The 27,406-nt window shown below is 39.1% G+C and overlaps 1 protein-coding gene across 3 annotated transcripts in view; it reads left to right on the top strand.

Moving 5' to 3' along the window:
- Positions 1 to 26,990, top strand: part of PITPNM3 (PITPNM family member 3) — a 140,560-nt gene extending 113,570 nt beyond the window's left edge. For all 3 annotated transcript variants that reach the window (XM_052803869.1, XM_052803868.1, XM_052803867.1), the window contains 10 exons: positions 1,154 to 1,324; positions 7,740 to 7,934; positions 8,683 to 8,831; positions 11,740 to 11,856; positions 12,542 to 12,658; positions 16,740 to 16,888; positions 18,891 to 19,040; positions 19,892 to 20,075; positions 20,475 to 20,603; positions 21,018 to 26,990. In XM_052803869.1, coding sequence (XP_052659829.1) covers positions 1,154 to 1,324; positions 7,740 to 7,934; positions 8,683 to 8,831; positions 11,740 to 11,856; positions 12,542 to 12,658; positions 16,740 to 16,888; positions 18,891 to 19,040; positions 19,892 to 20,075; positions 20,475 to 20,603; positions 21,018 to 21,326 — 1,670 coding nt within the window. In that variant the 3' untranslated portion in view covers positions 21,327 to 26,990. The remainder of the gene's footprint in view (positions 1 to 1,153; positions 1,325 to 7,739; positions 7,935 to 8,682; positions 8,832 to 11,739; positions 11,857 to 12,541; positions 12,659 to 16,739; positions 16,889 to 18,890; positions 19,041 to 19,891; positions 20,076 to 20,474; positions 20,604 to 21,017) is intronic.
- The last annotated feature ends 416 nt before the right edge of the window (positions 26,991 to 27,406 follow it).

The following is a 27,406-nucleotide window of genomic DNA, read 5'->3' as shown; positions in this document are numbered from 1 at the left end:
TCTTAATTCCACGATGGGTGCTCTGATGAGAGATGTCACTTAAGATAGACTGCATTGGATCTAATATTCCATGATACCTTATATTAAAACTCTAACATCTTTCTTCATGGTTTCCAGTTAAGCATGTGTTTGGCTTGTGCATTGGAACAATGCTGCACCAAACGTCTTCTAAGAAAAACATCATATATGTTACCAGGTTTTCATTATCACCACAAGGAAATAGTAATTCTATCAGAACAACATTTAGGGTTTATTGTGTAGCACAGCAAGTTTGAAAACATGTCTCGCTTGCATGGAGTTCATGGGGAGCAGACATAATATTCCCAAACATATTTTGTAAATACTTCAGTCATTCTTTTACTCTTGTAGTTAATAAACTGACTGTTGTAATGTGAAATGCAGTACTATACAAACCGTACTAAGTTTAATAAGCCTATAATGAATTGATTTGCTCACGCTGGCAAGATTCAGTGTGATTGAAGTGTGGTGTGGTGAGAAGTGACTACACAGACCGTTTTACAGACCTTAGCAGTCTCATGTGATCACCCATCTGAGTATAAGTTATGCTTCAGTGCTGTGTGTTTAGTCAAAAGAATGCCTTATTAGCTGAGTAAGTGATTTTCAGATTTGCATTTACAGTTGCAGCCCAAAAACCTCAGGAACTGCACACCTTCAGCAAGAATCATAAACATTGCTTTGCTGTTATAGTATGACCAGCCTCATTTCTATACATTAGCTTCCATAAGGTGACTTCAGAAACTGCTGTCACCTAGATTTAAGTCCTCTCGACGTAACAGGCCCATCAAACCCTTTTGCTGGTAAATATTTGAAGTGCTGAGCATCATAGGTGTAATGCTAAATATTATATTTACAAGATTTTAAAACTTCTTTTTCCTTCCTTACTTCTGTCAATTTCTCTGGCTGGTGTTCGTGTCTGCTACATGCCTGCATCTCAGATTGTGATGTCTCTATAAACTCCTTTGCCGCAAAGTGTTCTTTACATATGAAATAGCAAACAATTTAGTTAAATTTCTTGTGGCCAGATGTATGCTAGTCTGGAGTTTGCAGATGACCATATTAACCATGTCTCTGTATAGACTCCTTGAAAATTGTAAATATTGACCTCTCTTTCTCTGTCTCATTCTCATCCAAGTATGCCAGGTCCGCCCAGCCTGCAGCCAAGTGTACAGTTTCTTTCACTCTGCTGACCCCTCTGCCTGCAGACTTGAACCATTGCTGGAGAAAAGGTTCCATCTCCTGCCTCCATTCAGTGTCCCACGGTACCAGAGATACCCACTAGGAGATGGAAGATCTCACCAGTTAGGTACAGTGCCTGTTTTCATAGCTCTCCTTACCTATTCTTCTCTTAAGCATTCTCTCCTTACACAGGTCAAGAGGATTTGAAATACCAGTGCGCTAACATGCTAAAGACAAGTCATCTGGCACAGAACAGCACAGACATATTTAGCAAGTGTGGAACCAAAGAAGATTACCAAGAAAAAATTATTCTCATATATGAGCTTTGTGATGCTAGTTGTGTTAAAGAGGGGTTGGAAGGTGATACCACTGCTTTAGGTGAAGCGTCACTTGCAAACTTCTGTGTCTTTGGCTATCATTTTAAACAATTTATTTTTACAATTAGTTGACCTTTGCCTAGATCTTCAGATATTGTTTCCTTTGGTCACTTGTGGTTGGTTTATTGTGGATATCTACTAGGGCAAATCAGAGCACTGGGCTAATTGTCTTTTGATTGCTCTTTTCCTAGGTAGGCTACTAAACAATAGTTATATTGGGTAATAAGTGTTTCAATCCAGGAAAAAAAACAGAAATAGACCGATTTGTGGGGAGGAAAGAGGAAGACATGGATGAGCGAGGTGCTAATAGAAGGAATTGTTCTCTTTTGACTTTATAGAAAATGAGATAAAATCACATAGGTGCAAAGTACCTTGACTTGTCATATTATGCAAAAATGGAATTGATCAGTGTGTATCTATCTGTACATGCATGCTCATCGGATTTATTCTTTTTGCTACAGATTGAGACATGAATTCAAGCCTCAGCAGGATGTTTCAAAAGGCTTTTCAGGATTCAGGGTTTAAGGTTGGAGGCTAATATAGCAAAATGGCAGTGTTTTTTATTGTATCATTGCTAGGAGAATTGTATCATTGGGAAACTGTTCTGTGCAGTAGGATACACACAACTCCTTTGTTTTATCTGCTCAAATATGGTGTACGTTGGATGCAAATGTGTTTGATTAAATCAATGTTTGAAAAGCAACAGTTGATCTTGAATTGCAAAAGGGTGATTTCTAGGTGTTGGCTTCACTGAAACATGTGAAGATCTGGCTATTCCTCAGGAATTGACTTAAGTAATAGCTAAGGTGAGGGACAGTCCAAACCAGGGAATATGTGCTCTCTCCTCACCTCCGTGTCTAAGTTTTCTTTCAATGCAAATATATACCCTGCTTTGCATTCTGACTTGGAGTTATTATGAAGCCTGACTGTGCACTTGGAAATCTGGCTGGTTAGTTAGGCACTAATTCTGTCACTGAGACATATCTAAGGCTACCTTGAAAAGTTGAACCTGCCTTTAAATAACTCTCCTGGGAAGAATAGTTCCCTTAGGCTGCTTTTCAAGTGGAAAACCTTGTGTTGGTACTTTTTACCAGCTTTGTTGTGTTAAAGTAAACCCTTCAGATGCAGTGATTCTTGAAGCAGAAGTTTTATAAGTGATTTGGGAACAACTGGTGTTCTTTTTGAGTTCATCTAAGGCACTGGGTCAGAAGATTCCCCTACAGAGCATCTAAATCTGGAAACCCTGTCTGTTGGAAGTATTATAAAATAAAGATTCCTGAGTGCTAATGATCAGCAAATGTTCCAAGGTATGGTTTTGTATTTAAGCCTCTGTGCAGAGTTAAATCATTGCCGTGCTTTACAGCTACGCTGCGTTATTTTTCAATGAATGTGAAATCCTCCCATTTAAATGCAAGTGCTTTGAGATCCTTTTGGAATTTAAGGTTCTTCATTCACAGAGGATTAATTCTAGTGACTGTATAATTTTTTTGCTTTCTCTGACACCTGGGCTTGTGAAAGTATTTCTTAAAATGAGAGCCTTCGTGGTGTCAGCTGGAATGGTAGTTTACTAATCAATTATGATGAGACCTAGTTACACCAAACTAATTACTGTGCACTGCCCAAAGCCTTCAGCTTTTTCTGATAATCTTTCATGTCATTAAACAATCTCACTCCCTGTACATTTTCTCATAAGAACTGATGATTAAAATAAGAATGATTCTGTTGTCTTCCTGAAATTCCTGATAGGTGCCTCTGTGGAAAAAAAATCTGATCTGGAACCTGCATGAAAAAAATTAACTACTAGAAGGGAATTTCACTATATGATTCATAGGAACGGTTCAGTGATAACAGATAAACTGGCAGGGGGGGAGCAGGATTTCTATAGCTGTCTTTCAGTTCTTGCCAATCAAATGAAGCTCTTGGAGCCAGCTGCTCTGTGCATAGGGTTTATCTTGAAGCTTTTAGTTTATCAAATTTACTTTTTCCATTGAGATTCAGGAAACATCTAAGACTTAAATGTCAGGACTTAAAGAGCAGAGCACACGTTTATCTAGATGATTGCCTTTTGCATCCAGCAGGCATCAATACTTCTCACTAAGTCTGCCCCCAGGGTCATACAGTTTGTAGTAATGTGGTGGTGTTTGTGTGTGTGATGGATCAATCTATTAAGATGTTAATGATGATGAAAGCTGGCTCTTACCAGGCTTGATTTTGATAATCACAGAGACTTGACTAGCCCAGAGAATTATTCCTCTTTCTGTCAATTACTTGGTCAGTTGCAACTGTGTGTTCTGTTGATACAATTCCTAATGTGGATGTGATAACATTATTAGGCTATTGATAAAATAGCTTAATAATATAAAATTATTTGAGGCATGATTTAAATTCAGTTTTCTGCATGTATAGGAGAGTCAACACATTATATGCAAAGAGAAAGAAAAATGAGCAAAGATTAAGTTTAATATCTGAGATATCTTCGACTTATGCACTGGGTAGATAGAATGGAAATACTCACATAAGGCATACCACTTTTTCAGAAGTCACCTCTTAAGGGGATATTTATCTCATATTGCTGTGATATACAGGCAAGTGAAAGTAAAAGAAACTGTGTTGAAAGCACTGCCAGACATACAGAGCAGGTGGAAAAAACATTTATCTTCCTAACTCTTTCATCTATGGTGATTGCTGACAGAAGACATAGCAGTAGATAATGGTTCAGACAAAAATATGATTTATTAATTGGTGGGGTTTTTTTTACTATAAGGGCAAGGTACAAAGTTCAGGTTCTGTTAAAGCCCAGAGAAAGCCATGCTGTCTTGACCTTTCATTAAACAGCAGCTTTCTCAGCTGCTGTGTAGTTGACATTTCATAATCAAAGTGCTTTTGTAGCTATTATAAGTGAGACTTAGCTCTGTGACAGGTCTCTGATCTACCACCAGTCATGTCTTTTGACACTTACTAATGTGTGGGATTTAATTCCTTTTTTTGCTTTGCTCCTTATGACATGATGCATTATATCTACTTGGGGGTTAAAAATATGGTTGTTATGTATTAATTCAAAACACCTGGTTTCAACCTATCCTACTTTTTAGACATCTGACATAGCAGAACATAGATAATCATAATCCTCTTAACTGTTTGAGCTTCTACCTTACATTTTACTTTTTGCAATTATTTCAATTGTGCTGCAATTTTTCTCTTGCAAAGTTTTATTTCTAAGGAATGTGCAGGAGTGCCAGTCCAGACTATGGCTGATCCAACTGGTCTGCTTCATTATGGATAGATAGAAATTAAGGTCTAAAAGCACAGTACTTCTCCAATTGTGTATGCATATAATAAAGTATTGCTAATTTTGTTTGGAGATGGTTACTGTGTGGCCTTGAGGAAGTTGCTTTGCCTCTTTGTATTGGCTGTAACTCATAGTTATCCAAGATGAGACTCTGTAAAATGGTCTGCCTTTATTTTATTTCTTATCAAGCATGATAGTAAATTTAGATTAGTAGGATTAGTAAGAACCTTTAGTGACCCTCAGAGCCATGAGAAAGGTTGTTTTGGGTGGGAAGTATCTGTTTCAGTTATTTAAATGGAAGAATTATGCACATAGACTGTCCTAGTCAGAAGTTGAGCACAGGGCTTTTAGAAAAAAATAGTATTACATGTATTTTATTAATCTCTAACCAGTACTCTCTGTCCTCTTTTACAATTCAACAAAGACCTGACCCACAGCAATGAAGGCAGGCTGCCCTGCCTTTTTAACAGGAAGATAATTCAGGAGACAGGAGAAAAAAAACTGCCGAAAATGCCTTCCATGTTATTGATTTGATCTCTTCACAGGGAGAAGGGTTACTGAGCTTAGAATAACAGTATTACAAAATGAACAACAGGTTTCAAGGCACTAGATGCCTTACCAAGCTGGTCTTAAGCTGGTCAATAATATGGAAAAGGCTAACAGATATGTTGGCTAACAACATATTTTCCATTCTGTTCAAGGTTACTATTTTTACTTCTCTCTCCATCTCCATTTTAGTGGGAATGAAAAACCAAAACTCTTGCAAAATTATAATGGGGGAGGAAGGATTAGATTAGGGTCAATTTCTGACTGTTTCAGCGAGCAACAAGAATTCAGAAGCAGAAAATTTATTTTAAAAGCACAACCGTTTTTATTTCAGTGAATCTTTTGGAAGGGGAAGCAGAAAGTATGCATCACAACACTGCCGATCATGAGCACTTCATGGAGATACAGCTCTCATTTATGGGATACATTGCACCTTCTTCTGTGGAATTTCCTGTTGGTTGATGTTTGGATCAGGGTTCTGGATCAGATAGGCCCCTAATGGGGTGCAATTTGGCAGCTTCCCTGTTCCTTACTGCTTATGTCCGTGGATTCTGCTACTCTCTTCAGTGAACTGATTTGCTGTGATGCTTTAGGCCACATGATTTGGGGTTTGTTGTCAGAAGGACCAGGTGCCTTGCTGTTCAGTATTTAGTATGACGTAGAATCAGACCTTTTACTTCTTTGTGCTGCTTCTTTCACTACAAAGAGCATATAATGTGAGGTAAATAATAGGAAAGCAGCATTGTGTTTTCTTTTCAGCTGTCTGTGTTGCAGTCTATGTAGTTTGCCTGAGACATGGGAAGTAATAAAATTATCCTTCCATTCTTTTCACCTCCATCAAGCTTTCCTGTAGCCGCACATAACTTTCCTTAATGTATGGCCTCAGCAAGATTCCTTTGAAAGAACAGTACATTGCAGTTTCTTTAACGAAAACTCAAAGCACATGTTCCCATGGAAACTATAATTGAACATATCCTGTCCAAACTACATACCTGTCACAAAGTGTTAGAGTTTAATTGTTTCTCTGATTCAGTTGCGGGGCAGCTCCTAGTGTTGTCTCATGCAGTTGATATATTCAGGCTTATGTCAAAACAAGCCAGAATCTTTCTAGCCATGTCTGCTTTTTGGAAGGGAGGACATTGTAGGGAGCTGTGCTACTATTCCTTTTCATTTAACGGTGACATGTTTTACCAGTTCTGATAATCTATAGACACTTATGCTTCCAGTGTATTTTTTTAAGGAATGGTATCCTTGAAAGCAGCAACTTGTTGTTGTCTTCTGTGTGCGCCATTGAGGTATTCATTGCATTCAGAGTTGGTAAGACTTGAAAGGTTCAAGAGAAACTTATTCCAGGCCTTCACTACATAAAGAAATGTATGACATATTCCCCAACCAAAGACCGTGTGAAAGATGACCACAGCATGATTACAGTTATTTTTCTGAATGGGATTGAAATACGCTCAGAAGTAGAGCAATACATCATCAAGGGACGTCTGCTTTCTTTTGTATTATGTGCATTGAACTGGGTCTCCTTTTACTTTTGTTCACTGTTTTAACCTCTCGAAGAGGTTTGTTCTCTGAAAAACAACACTGAAGAGTCAGCTGCTTTTGATATGCACTTCGCTGTATAACCTCTGTCTCACTTGAGGTTCTGCCTTTCCTAGGTACAGGAGGGATGTGTAGGCTGCCTCAAGCAAAGTTATCAGTAATGCTTTTATTTAAATGCATGTCTGTTCTTACATGTTTCAGAACACCTCAGGAGAAAGGCTGTGTTTTGTTTCATTAAGTAGAGGTGTTAGCCATGGCCCATAGCTTTGTCAGAGTGGCATGAATAAATGAGAATTCTGTTCCTTTTGGGAACATGCAAACCAGTAGATAGCATTGCTGAAGGTTCTCTTTCTAAAGTAATTTTGTTCATGTCAGGAAGAGGACAAGAGAAGTATCACAGACTCCCAGGGCTGTATAGCTCTTCTCAGAGAATGATTTTAAAATTGATAGGGTTGAGTGTGAAGTAAAATAGACTCCCAACATCACTACCCAGTTTGGAAGATCTTGGCCAAAACCGCCCAGCTGCCACTGCATTTTGATGGCAGTAGGGTGTGCTTTCTCCATTTAGTCATGCTGTCTCATGCTGTCCTCCTCACTCTGAAGGAGTTTCATCCGTGGTCATGAAATCTGATATTATTCAGGAAAACACTCATTAGCTCTGTGTTTAAAAAAAAAATTAAATAAAAAAAATGCACACGCACACCCCCCACTCCCCCAGTTTCAAAGCCATATTGTTCATCCCATTGGGTTTTTTAAATTATTTTCCTTTCTGTAACCTGCAGGTGATGCTATCCACAACCACAGTGCTTTGTTCCTTGAGAACAGCTCTTTGAACATACCTTTCTCTCAGGAGAATCCTGGATCTCCAAACGCATCTGATAAACCACAAGGAAGAACAAGAAAGTTGAGCTTGGCCAGCACAAACAGTGAAAACTCAGGGTCAACAGAAAGCTTGCCATCAGCATACCTCACCAACAGTGAGTGAAGCCTGGTGCCATGTGCTGTCTGATATGGCAACAACCCTTCCCTCCACATCCTTTCTGTGGAAAAGTTTATTATGAAAAGGAAAATTACCTGCTTGGAAATTTGGGGAGAATGAGAACAGGCTAACTTGCTGCAATTTTAAATAACACAATTTAGCTTCCTCTTCTGTTTGTAATTAAGTAGATAAAGTAACAGAAGTGAAGTCACAGTTTTATATTAAGGTGCCACTCATAAATAGTCATTAAGGGTTTCATACTAATAGGGGTTTAGAAGCATGTTCCAGGCATGAAGAAATACAGATAGATAAGATTTGTTACCCATAATTAAAAGTGCTATGAATTATTACATTGTCCTGTTATGGACTGTAGTCATATATAAATATTCTGTTCACTATTTGGGAAGCATTTGCAATTCTTATTCTATAACACGATCATAGAAGTACTAGTCTCACTGTACATTTTCTGTGGACCAGGAAGCAATGGGAATCATGCTGAGGTGATTTCTGCTTCCCCAAACTTGGACCCAATAGAACTGTTTAGATTGCAGACATTTAAGTGATGATGCAGTCAGTTGAAACAATACTTTCATGTTTGATAGATATCTTTAACAGACTCTAAATGTCAAGATTAAAAAAGCAGAAGACTTCATTCAATTATCTAGCTTAAACATAAAGACAGCAAGAGATTTATTAAGAAGATACCTTATAGAAATGTGATGCTATTTTGTTTGGTTTTTTTGTAGTTACTGCAAAGTGGTGGGGAACAAAACGAATAGATTATGCCTTGTATTGTCCAGATGTGCTGACAGCCTTTCCAACTGTGGCCCTGCCGCATCTCTTCCATGCCAGCTACTGGGAATCAACAGATGTTGTGGCCTTCATTTTAAGACAGGTCATTGATCTCTGTATTTTTTCGCTCTGCAACCAATAACATTGTGATCGTTAATTGCATATTCCAAGGGTGATCAGTCTTTTAATCTTCAGTTAGATGGCTAACTGTGGTTGCATCACATACAATTGGAGGTAGGAATGACAGATGTGGATTTATTGGAGGGGTGAAGGAGACAGTGAGCCCACCATTAGCACTGCTGGCTGGTATTCTTACTGCTGACTGTGTGGGAACAATGCACTGTCTTGCATACCTTACTCACCCCTTCCATGCCCCAGATCAGTATAACCCTGTATTATGTGTTAATTTCCTTCTGTTTTTGAAGGAATAGGCTATTTCCAGCCTTTCTTAATTATGTATTTCCCTACTAAATGTCAAATTATTAGCATACATTTGATAATAAACCAGCAGTTTGAAAGTAATACTCCCATAAGAAAATCAAGTCTCTCCTGTAACTATATGAGAGTATTTCAAGGCATTGTGTGTACTGTCTCCTCAGAATTTATTTCTGAGTCATATGATGGGTCTGTTGTTTCTACTATGTCAGTAATTTGACAGCAGCTCGCAGTGACTTAGGTATAATGCAGTGCTCTGACCTCTAGAGAAAGTGGTGAGGCTGAGAAATCTCACCTGGGGTAAAAAAAACCATTAAGTGGTGTTCAAGTGAAACCTGCAGGATAAGTGTCTCTCCAAGAACCCAAAGTGACCCTCTCCCGAAAGCCAGTCACAAGCAGTTTAATCTGGATTAACCCAAGAATCAGTGTGGTTTTTATATCTAGTGAATGATGAAACAGCTGCTGCCAGGCAAACAGTAGAGAGAATAATGCAGAGAACTGCACAGTGACTTTTTTTCATTAAATCAGTTTGGCAGATGTCAGTGTGCCTGCCTTTCTCGCAACTCCTTTTAGCTGGTCTCTGAGTGTTAACTCCTTCCACCTCCTGTTCCTAGTGCTGGTGTCAATGATGTTAGCTCCCTGGAGGCTCACCTGGTATTTCCTGGGAATGGAAGCTCACTGGCTGAGTTCCATCCGGTGCAGAACTGTTGCTGAGTCATACTGTGCAATTGTATCGAGCCCCCGTCTTTATACAGCAGTCTGTGAGTGGAGTGCACAGCATACAATCTGGCTGGTAACCAGACAACTTGCGGAGTTTTTGATTGCTGTGTTTAACTGTTGAAATTCTAAGAGTCCTTCAACTTCTTGCTGTCCTTTCATAGCATCCTTTAGTATATCTGTTTCCAGTCAAAATGTATCAGTAAGCAATGCAGAATTTTAAAAGCTAATTTAAAAAACTGTTTATAACTAGCGTCACCGTAATCAAGGCAAAGAAAAAGTTGCTGAAGAGTTTTTCAATGAATGAGAACAGTCTCCAAAACAGGAATCTTATTTGATGCTCATCTGAAAGTAGAGGAGAGGTTTCTACTGGAAGTCACAGGATGCAAATCCCTGTTTTTTCTGTTCAAGGGCAATTGTACATAGATGTTTCTCCTCTCCTTTGCAGCTCTCTTATAGCTCTTGTCATCTCATCTTCTCTCTCAGGATGTTTTTTGCCTTGAATCCATCAGAACATTCTCCCATCTTTCCTTTCAAATGCCTCCCTGAGTCCAGTTGTCTGCTAGCAATCATTTCTGCTTTATTCTACTTGTTATTTCTGTGCATTCATACCAAGTTGCATTGTTGTGTCTTACCTAGCCTTATATGTGCATCACAGCTTTTAGAATTTAATAAGCCCTTCAAGCGTTTGGAACATGCCTGTAAAGCAATATGTGAGCTTACAGCACTACATAAAGGACTAGTTAGTTCCAGCATAGTCTGGACATTCTGCCCTTGCTGGCGGTTAAGGTTAAGACTAATGGCTCCTGAATGCCCTGTGGGCACATATATTTCCTGCACATGACCTCCAGTGAATAGAATTTATGCCAATTTGTTAAAAAACACACTGACCTCTCAGCATTACTATGATTTGTTGCAAGCCAGCTGCTTTGCTAAGGCCAAATGCAACAGGATTTTACTCAAAGGACTTCATATAAGACATCTTTCAAAATGATTCTAGGCCACTCTTCCAGAGAGGGCACCCAGGGTGGAAAACTTCAGCATGGAAAACCAACTGTTCAATTTGAGTGACTTTCTGCTGGCTTGTGGGAGACAGACTAAGCTATTTCTCATTCAAAATGAAGTAGCCTCACGCCATCCATGATCCCAGGGTGCAACCCACAGATTTCGGTAAGACAGGGCTTGTGGTTTCAACTGAAACAGGGCATAATAACCCACAGATTCTGAAATCTGTGGGTTGTGTTCTGAAATCTTGAGTTGGACATGGAAGTTTCTCGGTAAGTGTGTGATATTTAGCTTGTAAGAATGTGTAGCTTGTATGACATATTAGGGTTCTGCATGTTCACAAGTTTACTAGCCACAAGCCAAATCCTGAGCCTATCACCTACTGCAGTAATATCCAAAAGGTGATAAGAACCATTCTGTCTGGATATATGTGTAGATCATCAGTACAGATGGAGTCAGGAATCTGACCTCTGCCCCATAAAGGACATTAAAAAATACTTCTGTGGTCTTAAGCTGCTTTACTGACTTTGCAGACTAAAGCAGACAATGTGATTGTCACTTGATACCATCCTAATGTTTTCACCATTTTCTCTGGAAGAATGTGCAAGCTCTGTTGTGAATGGAAAAGCAGTTCAAAAAGTACTTGAGATTAAGTGTTGGCCAACAGAGTGGAAGCAGTTTATTTGTCTATACAGTTAATGTGAACATATGGCCTGTACCTCTTTCTGCTTTCCTTGTGCTTTTGGCTCTGCAGTGTCATTCAGCTGGAGCAGCAGTGTACTTTCCCTTTCTTTGCCAAGTACCAGGACTCCCCAGGCCACGCGCTGTTTATTAAAATATTAATACAATTTCAGGTGATGAGGTATGAAAACATAAATTTCAAGGAAAACGACAACCTGGATCCGGCAACACTAAGTCCATCCAATCCACGAGAAAAATGGCTACGCAAAAGGACACATGTCAAATTGAGAGTAAGTATAAATCTGTATATATATGGCAGCTATAGAACTTGGGTTTGGGAGCAATTTAAATGGAGTTTGATCTCCCAAAGCATGAGTTTACATAACTGAATATTACTAAAGAGCTGAAAACTGCTAACATAATCCAGAGGCAGACAACAGTTAGGGAATAGGAACAATTTATTCTTGGTTTATTGCTACATGTTGGGAGAAAGTGTATTTCTTTCTTTAAATAACAGAGGGGCCTTAAGTTTTAGTTAAGCAAAGAGGCTGTTCTTCTATTTTCTTATATGCTAGATGAATCCATAACTCAAGAAAAAAATATTTTCTTCATTCTTCAGATGCCACTTCAGTTAGAAATGTCAATTAAGATGCATGTCTTGCACATAATCGTGTGAATCTATGGCACCACTTGAAGTGAAAGATAATTGGCATTCCCTTAAATATTCTCACTTATTTGGTTGTCTTGAGCCCTCTCACTAGGAAGTCTGTTCAGGAACTCACCATTACTGGAAACCCGGCTCCAGCTGAAATAGGAATGCAGTTTTGCTAGGTGCTCTAATGTGCACTGTGGTGTACCTCAGACACCCTGTCCAGGACTGTGTTTCTGTGTTACTGTTAATAAATAACATAAAAGAGACAGTAGCCTCATTACAAGAGCAAACACTACCCTTCCCACCTTCTGCTCTTATTTCAGAATGTGACTGCTAATCACCGAGCTAATGACGTCATTGCAGCAGAAGACGGTCCTCAGGTACTAGTTGGGCGCTTTATGTATGGACCTCTGGACATGGTAGCTTTAACAGGTGAAAAGGTAAAGTCTGAGTAATCAATTTCCTTACTTTTCTGAACCAGCTTTTACTAGAAACAGTTTTTGAATGTAGCACATGTATAGTACCAGAGAAAGCCTTACAGTGAGGGGAAGTATGTCACTAGCCCCCACCACTTCAGCAAAAATATGCTGTAAGTGGGCTTTCCTGATAGCTGACCTTTTTCCCAGCTTATTCTTCTTACATGATGCTGGCCATCTCCTCTGGTTAATGATGAGTGTGCTGTGCAGTGATTTCTGAACCTGTCATCCGATCGTACCACCTACTGGACACAATGAACTTTTTGAGCAAGGAGGAAAAAGAATTTTATAGTGGTTGGCAAATCACTACAAGAAACATTTATATCCTCCTATCCAGGTAAGACAACTAGATAAAGGAATAAGGATTCTAGAGCCTAGGTGGCTGCTGTTTCTCTTACACATGGAAGAGTAAAGATTAGTTTTAGAATTTAAGTAGTAATGTGACACGATTGGAACTGTCACTCCTAAAGCTGCCTGCAGTAGCCAGGCTTACAGCTAACAAAGCCAAGCATTAAGTGAACACATTTGTTCATATTCACGGAGACTGTAAGATTTTTTTGTGGAAATTAACAAAGCAATGCTTCTGAGCTGAAGGTAAAACTGAAGCATAGAGGCTTCACTTGGCCTGTTTTGTGGGTGCCCATTCTGCTAAGATGCAGCACTAACCCGATGCATCTAGGGATCAGCCCGCTGACAGCATGCCTTCTTTGGAGTGTATTTGCTACTGCAAACGGCAGGAATGGATGTTTCTGGAACCATGTTTCTGATGACCATGCTTCTGTCACAGCTGGGCTTTTGTTAGTCAACTCCACAAGACATAAGTGATGTGCTGCTTCTAAGATTTTGTCGTAGAATTCAGCATAACCTGTGCTGATACACATTGAACTGTCAATATAAGTTATGGTTATATTTTTAAGACCATCACTGCTTCAATCTTATCCCATATGGTTTGTAAAAAAACTTAAAGCAGCCCCATCACTTGAGCTTACATGCAAGACAGGATCACAGATTTTGTCTGATTTTGAAGATTTTAATCATAGCTCTTTACTAGCTTTTATAAATTTCTTCAATCTGATCACATTTTATTCATTGATAAGGTTCTTCTGGCACAACGATGAATAGGGCACCAAAGGGGTTCATAGTGGTCCTATGAAGAACACCGAAATTGTGTGGTTCCAAGACTTAATAATTTCCTCTTTGTGCCATTTCTCAAATGTAAGTTCAAAATGTCAGTTAAATGTATCTGAGTGTATTGGATTGCATCGAAGCTCTTCAGTTAGATCTTAGTCAGGAAGACTGCAAATCAAAGCTGTGTAGGTAGTGGATCTCCTGCCATGCATTATTTGTGCCTGTATCCTGGCAATTCCTCAGGTCAAAAGTTGGACAGTCTTGTAACTGGTACAGTGCAGAAATTAGAAGAAACCATTTTTACCACAAGACCATTGAATCTGTCAAAGGAAAAGCCATACCTCTCCCACCTTCCCTAGTGGGAATTAGAGTGGGGGAAGGATTTTTAGGTCAATTAGCAGTGTGGCCTGCAGACTTGAGCAGACCTCAGAGTGTTAGTTTGCGTATGACAGGTGAGCCTGATCTGCTCTGTCACATCACGGTGCTATCCTCAGCGGGCAGGAAATTTTCCCTGAACCTCATCTGCTTTGGGTGGCTCCTGTGGAGGCACAACAGAGTAGTGATAATGGGGATGAGGCCATCTGGTCAAGACAAGGAGACAGGAGCTTAAGCTTCTCTGAGAGTCTCTGACAATAGTATCCCTCATGCTCCCATGGGACTGGCCACCTAAGTAATCTCAGCTTCAGTCTGTTGACCTATTAGAAAATGTTAATTAACCTGAGGTGGGCTTGACATGCCAGTTTTTACCGAGGCAAGCATCAGTCCTGGAAACTACCCTTGTTTTCCCAAGAAGTCCTAAAAGAGGCCTGTTGGGGTTTCTGCAGTTTTGTAGAGTGGATTCATTTTAGCCCTCGGTCTTTTACTGAGATGAATTTAGGCTGGTAAAAAAGACAAGATATTCAGTGTTTTAGTGTGCAAATGCAAACTATGTTGAAGATGCATTTCAGTGCTTTTCCTGAGGCCAGAGGTGTGTCTCTGGGATTTACTTAACCCATTATTTTCTGGGCATTATAGTCTAATGTTTTTCCTCCCTACATAGATGATTGTAGGGTGGCTGGTTGCCTTGAAGTCATATTCCTATTTCAGAAGGATAGGCGTGAACAATAAGCTGTGTTTCTGCAGTGGGAAAACAGATTCATATTATGCTTGGGTATTGAATAGAATCCTGTCATTAAAATCTCTTGAAAGAAATTGCTAAGTAAAAATGTTAAGATTATTACTAATTATTGCACTGGGGAGCATTCCATACTTGGTGATTAATTACTGATAGTTTTCATTCTAATTTTGAGGGGTTTCAAAACTAATAGAAATACTATCTGTATTTTTCTTTTTTATGCTTGTATGTTGTCCCTCCAAAGATCTCAAGTAACTTTACATAAAATGCTATATTTCATAATCTCCTGATGTGGAAAGGGAAAACTGAGCCAGAACAGTTCAATGACCACAGTCAGCAGAATGCTGTTCTAGTAGCTTTCACATTGATATTGAAAAAAGAAAATATTGATCTGAAAGGACTGTAGTTGTGCAGATTTTTCTGAATGCCCAATGCAAACTTAAAACTACTTTTCTGAACCACACATACACACACACCCCCCGCCGCCCCCACCTTTAATGGCTTGACGTGAGAAAATGTTTTAAATGGGAAGAATAGAAGGTAAGAACAGAATGGCTGAATAAAACATAGTTAAAAGTATGATTCTCGAAAGAAGATATTTCTGTTCCTTGTTAGGTCTTGTATTCCTTTGCAGGTTGGAAGGAAGTTAGATTTTCCCCTAGCAAATCATAAAAATGTTTTCCTTGGCCCTCTCACTGGTAATGGTGCATCTGAAAGTTGGAAATTCAGAATCAGTTAGGGTACAAAGTGAACCTTTCTCCTACTTATATCATCCAAGACTTTAAAGAGGCAGTTGGTACACATCTGTATTCAAACTGTGAATTCACTTTGCAGTCAAAAAGCAGAAGAAAGGAGTAAACCCATTGTTTGATCCTGATAACACTCCTGGTTCAGCAATACCTGTCATTTCTTCCCTTGCACCAAAGCTTATGCCTTAGAAAAATTCATTTCTGAATTTCATCAGTTCGGAATAATTTTAGTGTTATTTATGGTTACATCCCAATGTCGTGTAACATCATAATGTCCAAGAAGAGCATATCTGCATAGTTATCAAGGTTATTGACACAAGTAGCATCATCTTGTAAGCTGCTGGTGAATCTTGTAGAGTATTTGGCTGCATGTTGAGCACTGAAGAAATCCACATACACCTTGTATGCCTAAGTTCTGTTAAAATTGAGTACAGAAGGAGAGCTTGGCAGATACCTCCCTCAGATTTACCGATGTATTTGTTGCTCAAAAGTGCCAGTTCAAGTCAGACAAAGTATTTAATACAGTTTATGTTAATTTTGATGAAATATTTCGGTTGAAGAAAGCCATATTGATGAAACCTTTTGAAAAAAAAAATCTCAATAATTTGAAGTGTTTAGGTTTTGCATTTGTAGGCAATGTTATGGTTTGAGAAAGATTTCATTTTGCTAATAACCAGATGAAATTTTCCATTTTGTAGGCTTAGTATGCAAAAATGTGTTATACACATGCAAGCTGAAATGATCTTTTTTCTAGTTTAGGGTTCCTGCCAAATTTCTGAGCTCTATACCCTCGTTTGTCACCTGCAGTGCGAAGCTAAGTGCTTTAAATGATGAAGGCAATAAGATCTTGTATTGTGTGTTAGGAAGCATTTTCTAATTGAGAGGACCCTCTGTGAAGTTTTTACTGAGTTTTGAAGTTCCTTCAAACTTCCTTGTAAGCTTTTAGTACAAGCCATAATTGGAGATACTAATGTGATCTGGGCTTGGCAGGCCTTGTAAATAGAGGGCATGTTGCTTACTATCAAACCAGATGACTGTTTTGTTGTTTTTGCAGGTTGATATCTTCATAATGACTGAGCCATCTTCGGGTAGGTGGGTGTACTTTGACACAGAGATATCCAACAGCAGTGGCCGGATATCCTACAACATACCCAAACAGAAGAGACTGAGAGTTGGTGTGTATCCCATCAAAATGGTGGTCAGGTAATAGCTCCAAGCTGGAAGTACAGCTGTGGTGGGTTGCTGTGATCAGAAAGACACTGAGGTGTACAAGATTGAAGGAGGTGCAGAGGGAGATTTCGGTCAGTTAGTTATCTTTTCTTGGTCTTGTCACTGTGTTGTCAGCTTAGATTTGAAGCAGTGATCATCTGTTTCCTGGCCAGTTTGGAGGTGCCCAGCCCAATGGGTTTATCCTTACTGCAACACAAATCCTCAGGGAAGTTCAATTTAGGAGCACTTGGTCTTGCAAAAATATGGGGATTGGATGACTGTAATCAGTCTTCTTGTAGCAAGAATGTATGACTTGGGATATTTTGCAGCCTGTTCATTGGGGAAAAGACTGCTGAAAGGTATAGCTTTGTGTTCTTCAGACTGATAAGAAGCTTTTCTCATTGAAATTAACAGTAGAGGATGTACTGCCTTGCTCTCAGCCACCTGTTTGTCTGTTGATGTCAGGCTGATCAAAAGTTACCTTCATTCTGTACTCAAGACCATGTTTATTCTAAATTGGGAAAAAAAACCCCAACAAACAACCACCCCCCCCCAAACGCCAGTACATGAAAATAACAATTCATTGAAGTAAAATCAGTCAGCTCTCCTAGCTCTCCAGCATTTCTTAAAAATCTCAATGCTAAGTAAAGCATGAGGAATGAAGATGTGTGAAATAAATTTGTTGGCCTAGGTGCAGGACTTGATTAGCTGTGCTTTTAAAAAATCTTATGTTTAATAAACGCCTAGTTTGATTTAATACAGAGTTTTAGTTTAATATTGAACTTAGAATTAAATTGCCTAGCCACTTAGGAAGTAGCTTTACAGCTTCCCTTGAATCCCTACTTCAGAGGCTAAATTAGTGGGAGGAATTTAGCTGAAACAGAATGTGTTAATACCCACCAGTTAACCAAGTCCAAAGTCAGTTTACAATCTTATGTAGTGCTAATTGAGGGGGAAGAAATGTTTTACCTCAGTGTAATAGACAGTTCAAGAAAAGAGAGTTACTTAAAAACTAATTAAGGTGTATTCAGAAGCTAAGCTCCCATGGGCTTTTAGACTGCAGGAGTAAGTTTCAAACAGGAATGAAGGAAATTGTGCTGTCTTTGCTCATTAAGCTGTGCACACATATTGTAAGAATCTTCATCACCAGACATAAATTTCTAGATCATATAATAATCATCTTTCTAAACGAAAGAAGATGTGGTCTCCAGGTTACATTTTTTTAGGGAATGTGAGGTCATGAGATGGTAAGAGCTTTGGATCGCTTTGTGCTTTAATGTCCAGACCTCTTGAGGAAAATACATCATGAGAAGATTGCATTTTGCATGCTTTTCCATGAGAAAAGCCATCTATGATTGCATTTATCTTTGGGTTTAGGATTGTTTTGGGGTGGGCTTTTTTTTTTTTTTTTTTCCCCCTCCTCACTTTCCTGGATTGGCATTCCCATTGTAATTTGCAAGGATAGAGGGATGGGTAATGCTAGTATTACCAGCTGTTTAGCTAATGGAGAAAAGCTGATTTGTGTAAGTACATGCCAGTAAAAGGTGCATATCAATTCTTCCCTTGTAATTTTTAATAATTTGCAAGTAACTGTAGACTGCTGGAAAAAAAAATGTAGCTAATTTCTGTGTGCTGTGTATGTATGTGTGTGTGTGTGCATATATATATAGCATTCATGTCTTATATGTGTACATATAGACAGATAGCATGTTTGAGTACTTCAAGCTGGTTTGGGGTTTTTTTTCCTAATTCTTTTAGATATTTATACACATGTGATTTCTTATTAAAGTCAGCTTCCAAATTTTTCTTTGGAAAGCTATTTCCTAAAAGTAAGTTTTAATTGCCCCACATAGGACTGAAATCAGAAGCCCTATTTGACAGCAATTTTTGAAGCTGTAGATCCAGACAGATCTAATTTCAGGTCTTAACTAGAACGTGCAGAAAATGCATTCCAACATTCTGCTTTTTAAATGTATTTATTGCTTTGACTCTCCAGAGGGGACCAGAGCAGTGCTGCAAGTTACCTGACTGTGCTTCCCCGAGGAATGGAATGTGTTGTATTCAGCATTGACGGTTCATTTGCAGCAAGTGTTTCAATTATGGGAAGTGACCCCAAAGTCCGAGCTGGGGCTGTTGATGTTGTCAGGTAAGCGAGGTTTGCACCCTTCACTCTTTAAATCTCCGGCTTTCCTGTTTGAACACAGTAGGAAGGGAAAGGGCAGAATAGGTTTTTTTACTAAATAAACAACAGTTCTTTAAAGGCCAGGATTCTTTGCAGATATATTTCTGTATTTGCTTGGACATCAGGTCTGCCTGATTTTCGGAGGAATCTTAGAATGCTGTGGTTTACTTTGAAATTTGTAGTTTAAGTTGCCTAAAGATTACAACTTGCTTCTTGGGAATATGGCCTTAAAGTGTGTGCAGTGAATTAATAATGGTTCTACTGTGATGAGCAAAGAGTATATTTTGTGTTTCACTAACTTCAAATAAGGGCATCTACTTCAAAAATATCAAGTGCCATGAATGCAAGAGCATTTTTTGGAGGAAAAATTAAAAGGCCTTTTAATCCATTCTTGCAAGTCTGTTGATGTTGCACTGGATGGGGAAATACAGCTCTCATTTTGGAACTTGCATGGGAATGGAGGGATGTCAGTTTTCAAGGGTTTCCACTCCTTACAGCTGAAATGGCAGGAAATCTCATTAAAGGTTTCAAAGGTATAGCAGGACTTGATGTGTAGCAAGGTCTATTCAAAGTACATTTTTAAATAGCTGTCATATTTTATATAACATATTGTATAAGAATCTGTCTTGTTTCCCTCCATCTCCCTCAAGATGTAGACATTATTACTTAATTTCTCGATAGGAGCAGAGACTTAGGCATGCTGCTTTCCACTTGTTGAAGGATAACATCCGACTTCCAACTGGGTCTGTGCTGAGCAAAAAAATGCTGGGTATTCTCTTTCTGCACCTACATAATTTACCTGCTGTTTCTGACAGGCATTGGCAGGACCTGGGATATCTGATTATCTATATTACTGGCCGTCCAGATATGCAAAAACAGCGTGTGGTTTCATGGTTGTCTCAACACAACTTTCCACAAGGGATGATCTTCTTCTCAGATGGACTTGTTCATGACCCACTGCGACAAAAGACCATTTTTCTCCGGAATCTCATGCAAGAGGTACTAGAAACCTGTTTATAGCCTTAAAACTTTTTCTAGAGAATATCATCCAGTGAAGTTAGAGTTCTCTCTTCCTTTTGAACAGTAAATCTCACTGGCCATCACAAAGTCTTTTTTGCCATTTATCATTTCTTTTCTCGCTTTTTAAAGAGCAAGGGAGGTTGATAAAACATCCAAAGGGGCCTTCTGGCATGACAAGTAAATGAACTGCTTGTTCTGCCCTATGTGCATATCTGTAGTTGTTGCTGGCATGCAGGCAGACAGATTTAGCTTTCTGTGGTTTACAGAATGAGGTTGTTAACTATGAACTCATCGGCTGCTTTATTGCAAAACAAGTGCCATCCTTGTAGTGCGTAGTGTTCAATAGAGCGTTCACTTTGGAAGTAATATTTGTTTCAGTGCCACATCAAAATCTGTGCCGCATATGGTTCCATGAAGGATATTTCTGTGTACAATGTCTTGGCTCTGTCGCCATCCCAGATCTACATAGTTGGACGATCAACAAAGAAATACCAGGCGCAGTGTCAAGTAAGTAACTCTTGCTACTCAATCAGGAAGTCCTAGGGGGAGCAAGGAAATGCATGTGTGTGAATGCATGTGCAAACACACACACACACACACACACACAGAGAAAAGATAAAGAGCAGAGACAATGTTTCAGAGAAAGAAGGGCATTTTTTGATTTCAGATGAGGCATTTTCTGGCAGGGTGAATAGGAAAGAGAATTGAGTGGTCATAGGTTGTATCTGTAAGTGCATGCATCGCATATTGCTGAATGACAAAATGGAACAGGTCACTGAAAAAAAACAGTGAGGGGAGAGGAGTATTAGTACTCTGTAGGTATCTAACTGGGATGCCAAAGATAGGAACTTAATTCCTCATAGAACTCGTAGGTTGAGGCAGCAGTAATTTGTCACTCCCTTTCTTTCCTTCCTATTTCAGTTCCTCAGTGAAGGTTATGCAGCCCACTTGGCCTCGCTGGAGTTCAGTCTCCATTCACGACCCAAAAAGAACAACTCTCGGATGATCTTGAGAAAAGGCAGCTTTGGCCTCCACTCCCAACCTGAGTTTTTGCGCAAGAGAAACCATCTCCGCAGGACTATGTCTGTACAGCAACCTGACCCACCTTCTTCGAACCCCAAGCCAGAGCGTGCCCAGAGCCAGCCTGAATCAGACAAAGATCATGACAGGCATTTGCCCTCCATTGCTTGGGTTCGAAGTGGAGTTCACAAATTTGAATCTGTCCCCTAGGAAGCTTGGGAATATAGATCTTGGGTGCACCCCATTAAACTTGTAGGCATGCCTCAAAGATAATATTTAGGCAGCTTCAAACTAAGAGTCGTAGAGGGGAACCTGTACCTCGGAGTCTTCCCTGCTCTGGAATCTGCCTTCTTACACCAATTGGGGAACCACCAGTCTGTTCCTCTTGACATGTTTATTGGGAAATTTTAAAACAATCTAAAACTATCGCAAGTGCTTATAACATCAAAGCAACAGGAAATATCTTTGGTTATTTTTTACAACAGATACAATAAAATGTGCAATAAGAGAAAAAGCTGTAACAGGCTGATTTTACTCAGAAGAGGGATTGTGGTATCAGCTAGCTAGCTGCACCCGAAACAGTATAAACAGTAGGTCCCATAGGTTACAGAGAAGGTTTACACTTTAAATAGTTGTATCTGTTTCCACTTTCGATAAAGCGATACACTTGCAAGGGAAGCAGAGGTGGGAACTACAATAATGGGTGGTCTGGATTTGTACAGCAAGATGCTTTTTGGGTGCCTTAAACCCAAGACTTCCTTTCAGCTTACAGTGTTGGTCAACAGACCCCAACATGGGCACTCGAGTTTGTGTGAGGTGCTGGACATCAAGTAAATGGGAGAACTCCACTTATGAACCAATCATAAAAGCTTCATGTTAGAAATAAATGTGTCTGCCACAGTTTGAAGCAGTTAGTGTTGCTGTATACAAAGTAATGTGCAAGTGTACAAAGATCACATTGTTTTGTGGAACTTGGTGACAGTGCAAAATGTGTAGACTACTCTGAGTAAGGAGATGGCTCTGACCATCTCAGTCTGAGAGACAGATCCTGAGATGGTAAAGGGAGCCCTTTTACTAAGGGATCTGCAAACTTCAGAGCAGTCACTTTTTTCATTATTCTAACTAGAATCTTTACACTGGAGGAGGAAAAAAGTAATGGAATTCCTATGGGTAAATTGTTTACCTTCTCGTGCTATATAGCAACTGCTGTGTTAAGACAATGTGTAGCATTCAGAATTACAGCATTTGAGCTTCAAAGAATGGACATGCCAAATTACAGATGCCAAATAGACATTCTCCTACTGATTTAAATTTCTCTTGGATCTCTCAATGAACTTAGTAGAAGTAAAATGTGTGAAATTTTCCCTAAGTGGTAATATTTCTGAAGTGTTGTAGTTAGTTTAACATAGTAGCAGTTTGCAGATTCTTCATGCAGATATTTCCACTGCACTAAATTCACCAAGAGAACTTTCATGACTGAACTGAAGCATGTTTTAAAATCTGCAGTGAAGTTACAAGTGCACATAAAAAACCTTTTCTTTAAAAGTTAAAACCAGACTATTGACACTGAGAAAGCTTGAAGTCAATAGATTTTCAGGTTGGTTGGTTGGTTTGTTTGTTTGTTTTTAATTTCAGGAAGTTGGGGTGGAAAGGTGTCGTGCCTTCCCCCCGCCCTTACTTTTAGGTTTTCCTAGTCTGTAGCTAGACCAGTCTCAACAAGCTTTTGGTTAATGATTTTGAAAGTTGACATGTAAAGCAAACAAGAAATGCAATGGAAAACTATTAAGACAGTGCAGAACTAAGCCTAAGACTATACTCCCTATTCACCCAAAAGTTTCGGTGTGCTTTTTGAAGGTCATAATAATGTGGCTTTTGCCTTAAAAGGCAGCAAAGTAGCTTATAAATGGAGATCTTTAATTTATTGTTTTTAGACATTACTTGGCAAGATTGTCAGTTACCTATTTCAAACTTCCTGAAAGATCTCTGGCGCATCAGTAATTTGTTTTTTATAATGCTTCCTTTAAGGGAAGCAGTAATCTTCGCTGGAGATTTAGGAAAGATGTTAAATGTTTGGTAGCTCACACTAATTGGGAGCAGCTAACTACATTACAGGGGGCTGGGTTTTTATGCTCTGTTGCCAAGTCAGCCAGCTACAAAAGCTAAATGAAATTTATCCACAAACTACAATGAAGCAGTCTTCAGGTTTACAAATGCTTTCCCAGTAGTATCACACCTAGTTCTTTAACCCACAAACTTGGAGGAATTATTCTGTGTTCCATCTTGGCCCACTGTGTGTATTAATTCTAATCACATAGTCCATTTCTTCCCCTGTCCTCTGCAGCTAGGAGGAGATTGCGCAAGTACAGCAGACTCCATCTCCCTCCAGTCAGTTCACTGTTAGCATGCTCCTGCTTGTTAGTCTTAAATAGGGGTGGGAATCCAAGGCTTGTGGGGGAGGAACTCACTAGGCAGACTTTAAATTTGCTGAGGGCACCTAAAAGCAACATTGATTGCAAAGTTCTTTTTAAGCACTGGGTGTTGTGTAGCGTGTCTCCTGATAGCAGTCACTGTTCCTGCTGCAAAGTTCAAAGCTAATGTTGCTTTAGCCATCTACCTCTGTCATCCAAGAGACTCCAAAATCTATTTTTCATTTTAAGTTGCTGTAGTAGAAAGGCCTACTTCCTTTCAAAAGAGGGTTTGTGTGTAATTCTGTGACGGTATTAAAGGAACTAGTGTCTGAGCACAAGGCTAGAGAAATCTAGGTTGTTAAGGTCTGTCTTTTACTCTTGCAGACACAATGACATTTTGCAGGGTACCTTGTCATGAAAACTCTGATTTTGTGTATTTCTATTAATAACTGGGTCACTTTCACGGTAGTCACTGTGCTGGCTTCTCTTAAGAATATTATGAGCTAATAGTAGTAAAACAAATGCTAGTGTGCGTGCATGTTTTAGAGTGGTAACAATTTCAAAGTGTCTACACATGGTATTGAAATCAAGCTGAAAACATTTTCCCTAACTTCGTTTCCTAGAATATATGGGAGTTCATGTGGCCTTTGCATAATTCCAACACTACTTATTGCTCAGGGATAGAATGGTTTATCTCCTGATCACATGCCTCCAGCTGAGCGCTTTGGCAAACAGTGATACAGGCATTAGCTTGGAGGTTAAGGCTTCATGTTAATTAGGAGCTGATCTTCTGAAACATCAGATGCCAGACGCATTTGTTTTGAAAGCACTAGCCAGTTGCCACTAAAAGGGTAAAACAACTTCTGCTGGAGCTGAGAGTATGAACAAGATGAGTGTGATTTTAGACATCTCACAACTAGGCTGGCAGGCAGTTCAAAAAATACTGTGGCAGTGGCTGGGGACCTTATGCATGTTGAACTGCTAGCTTTTTTTTCCCCCAGCTATGCTTGGGGTGATCCCTGAGGTTTGCCTGATGAATCACTAGTTTTATAGCATAATTTTTCAGTCGTGTTTTCTCTTAAAACATTTCCTTCTGGTCAGAATTTTAGTTATGCACTTTTTCCACATGAAACTACATGCAGTGGTTCATGGGCATTCAGTTTGCTATTTGATTTCAGTTTTACTTGTGCTTTCACGGGAGGATTATCAGTCCTCCTAAGCAGGCCATTTGCTGAGGATAGGCTTGATCCTACAGTCTTATTCTCTGATTGCAGGTCCTCATTGCTGCAGTCTCTGCAGTCTGCACTTAAAAATGTATAGGCTATGGAAGTGTTAAAGCATACACAGAAGGGAAAAGGGACAGAGAAGTCAGGTGGGAATGGTGGGTGCCCAAGGAACACAAGTTAGACTCATCAGCCGTTTCAGCACCTTTAGTGCCTCCAGTCTGTTACAGAAAAGCACATTCTTTTAACCTGCTGAACTGAGGAAGCATAAGTGAAACTGTAAAACACAAAACTGTTATTCCAGTGGGTGCTAAGGCAGCAGTACAAGTCAGTGCAAAGTAGGCCACAGTTGGAAGCATTTACTTCTTTGCCCTGTTGATATGGGTCCAGTTTTAAATTACTGTAAAAAAATGGCTGTGATTAATAGCAGTGGTAGATTTATCTGAGATATTGTGAAAACACACCTTCACAACTGTGGCGTTTTGGTTTTGTGTGTGTGTGTATGTGTGTGTAGCTACTGGAAGACACCTTAAGTGAAGTTTTGGTTCTGCTTTCACAGCAAATTTCTAACCAATATACTTAAAAAAACCCTACAACAATGGCTGTTTATTTGTTTTTGTTGTCTAGTTAGCTAAGTTTGAAAAAAGATATCATTGTGTAAAGAGTGCAGAATATTCCACAGACCTGAATAGTGATGTTGATCCAAATATGCTTATTATTTTGAATAACCTTTTTTTTTTCTAAAGTGTTTGCATACACTAGTGCTCTTGGAACAGATTCTTGCTTGACCACAGTACTCCTGTTTAGCTTTGTGGCATGGTTTATATCTATTCAGCATAAAATTTTGTTAGGTGTAAAAATGACATGGCATTGGTAATTCCTTCTTGTTCATTGGGGTTCCTGAGAGCTGCCATTTTGATTTGTTTACATGAAAATAGAGTCTTAATTCTTAGAAATTACTTCACCTGTTCCTCTAGTACCTAGGGAAGTTGCTTCTAAAGAATTAAAACTTTCACTGGTTATGTAGAAATGGAATTATCAGTAAACTAGAGGAAAAAAAAAAGGAAGACACACCTTAATCTACTATTAAAATAAGCAGAACAATGACACTTTAACTGGAAGCTCCACTATTCTGCAAAGTAGCCTTTGTTTGCCATTATGTTGTACCATTTATATATTGGAGTCTCTAGGTCAGGGCACTACTAATGTGTGTATTTAAGCAAATTCCCAATACTTAGATTTATAGTATCATCATGTACTTCACAGAATAAATTTAGAAGGGAAAAAAAGTATTTCCATCTTTCTATAGTTTCCTGTCTTAAAATTGCTAAAAAGTTTGTTTATAAGCATTTTTAATACGTGAAATCAATAGGTATTTTCAGTTTTTAAAATTTGTAAGCAAGTGCAACAATTGTTACTGAACAAATAGGATTTTCCACAGGTTTTTTTCCCCCCTCTTGCATCTAAGCCACCAAAAAGGTGAGTACATCGTAAAAGTACTAGATGATCGGAGTATGGGCACCTTTTTAATAAGCTGATTGGCTGCTTAATGGAGACAAGATTTTACACTGCAATTTCATCATTTTTCTGATTAGAGCTTGAAATGTGGGATCTGAACTCAAGATTTCTGCATTGAATTGTTCATTTCAGGCATGCAGGGGAGAAAGTGGCACTTTCCATCCTCATCTGGAGCTGGTACAGGATAGAATTCCTATAAACACAAAATTTTCCAACTTAACCTCCTCAGCTTCTCTAAGAGCAATGATTCCTCATGGTCCGTGTTCATAGCTTCAGCAGAAATTGTGGGTGTAACAAGGTAATTTGACTTCCATGATCTTTAATCACTCAGGTGTAAATATAGGTTCCTACAGATGATCCTAAATTCAGTCCCCCGTGAAAAGTGGAGGTAATACATTTTTTGGGATGAAAAGAGCTCTTTTTTTCAGAAATAAGAAAGGGCCTGGAGCAGCTAGAATCCTGTGCCATGGACTCTGGAATTGAAGTCAGGTGTTGGTATTTCCTCTTTCCCTCATTTTAGTTCAAGCCCAAGGTAAGGGGATTACATTTTACCCTCTATTTGTATTTATCTCAATAAGCTACCTTTGAAACTGGATATAACTGTGGGGGATGGGGGAACATGAAACAAATTTAACAGTTCATTTCTCATTTGTAAGGATGTACAGAACTTACAGGGGGAAGAGAGAGGGAGGCAGGTTTACTGTGACGTGCTGGGAGATGGTATACCAGATTACAGCATTGAAACATAATTTACAGATTGCAAGCTTTAAAGATAAGGTTATTCTGGGAGGACTGGTGTAGGGCCCAGAATGGCAGTCCTCTCGCAGAACCCCAAGCCTTCTGCATAAAACTTATTTTTTTATTTGGGAGGGAAGGAAGGGGGCAGTCCACTTAGAACTGAATTCATACAAGGAAACTTGAAATTGTACATGTTCTTTCAGTCTACAGTTTTATTTGTCAGTGAGAAGGTTCTATCTGGTGACAAATGTTTATATTTCTTATGGCTGCCTTGTAAAGATTAAAAAATGTACAATAATGAATTTCTTAATATGAAATAAGGAGTAAGATTTCTACAACTGGTATAGATTTTGATGTGAGCTGGTTTTTAAAATCTTATAGCAGATTAGTCACTTAAATAAAA

This window comes from Harpia harpyja, chromosome 12 (genome assembly GCF_026419915.1).
Source record: "Harpia harpyja isolate bHarHar1 chromosome 12, bHarHar1 primary haplotype, whole genome shotgun sequence".
NCBI classification, from domain to species: Eukaryota; Metazoa; Chordata; class Aves; order Accipitriformes; family Accipitridae; genus Harpia; species Harpia harpyja.
The sequence above is the reverse complement of the archived record's forward strand: the minus strand, read 5'-3'. Positions and strand labels throughout refer to the sequence as shown.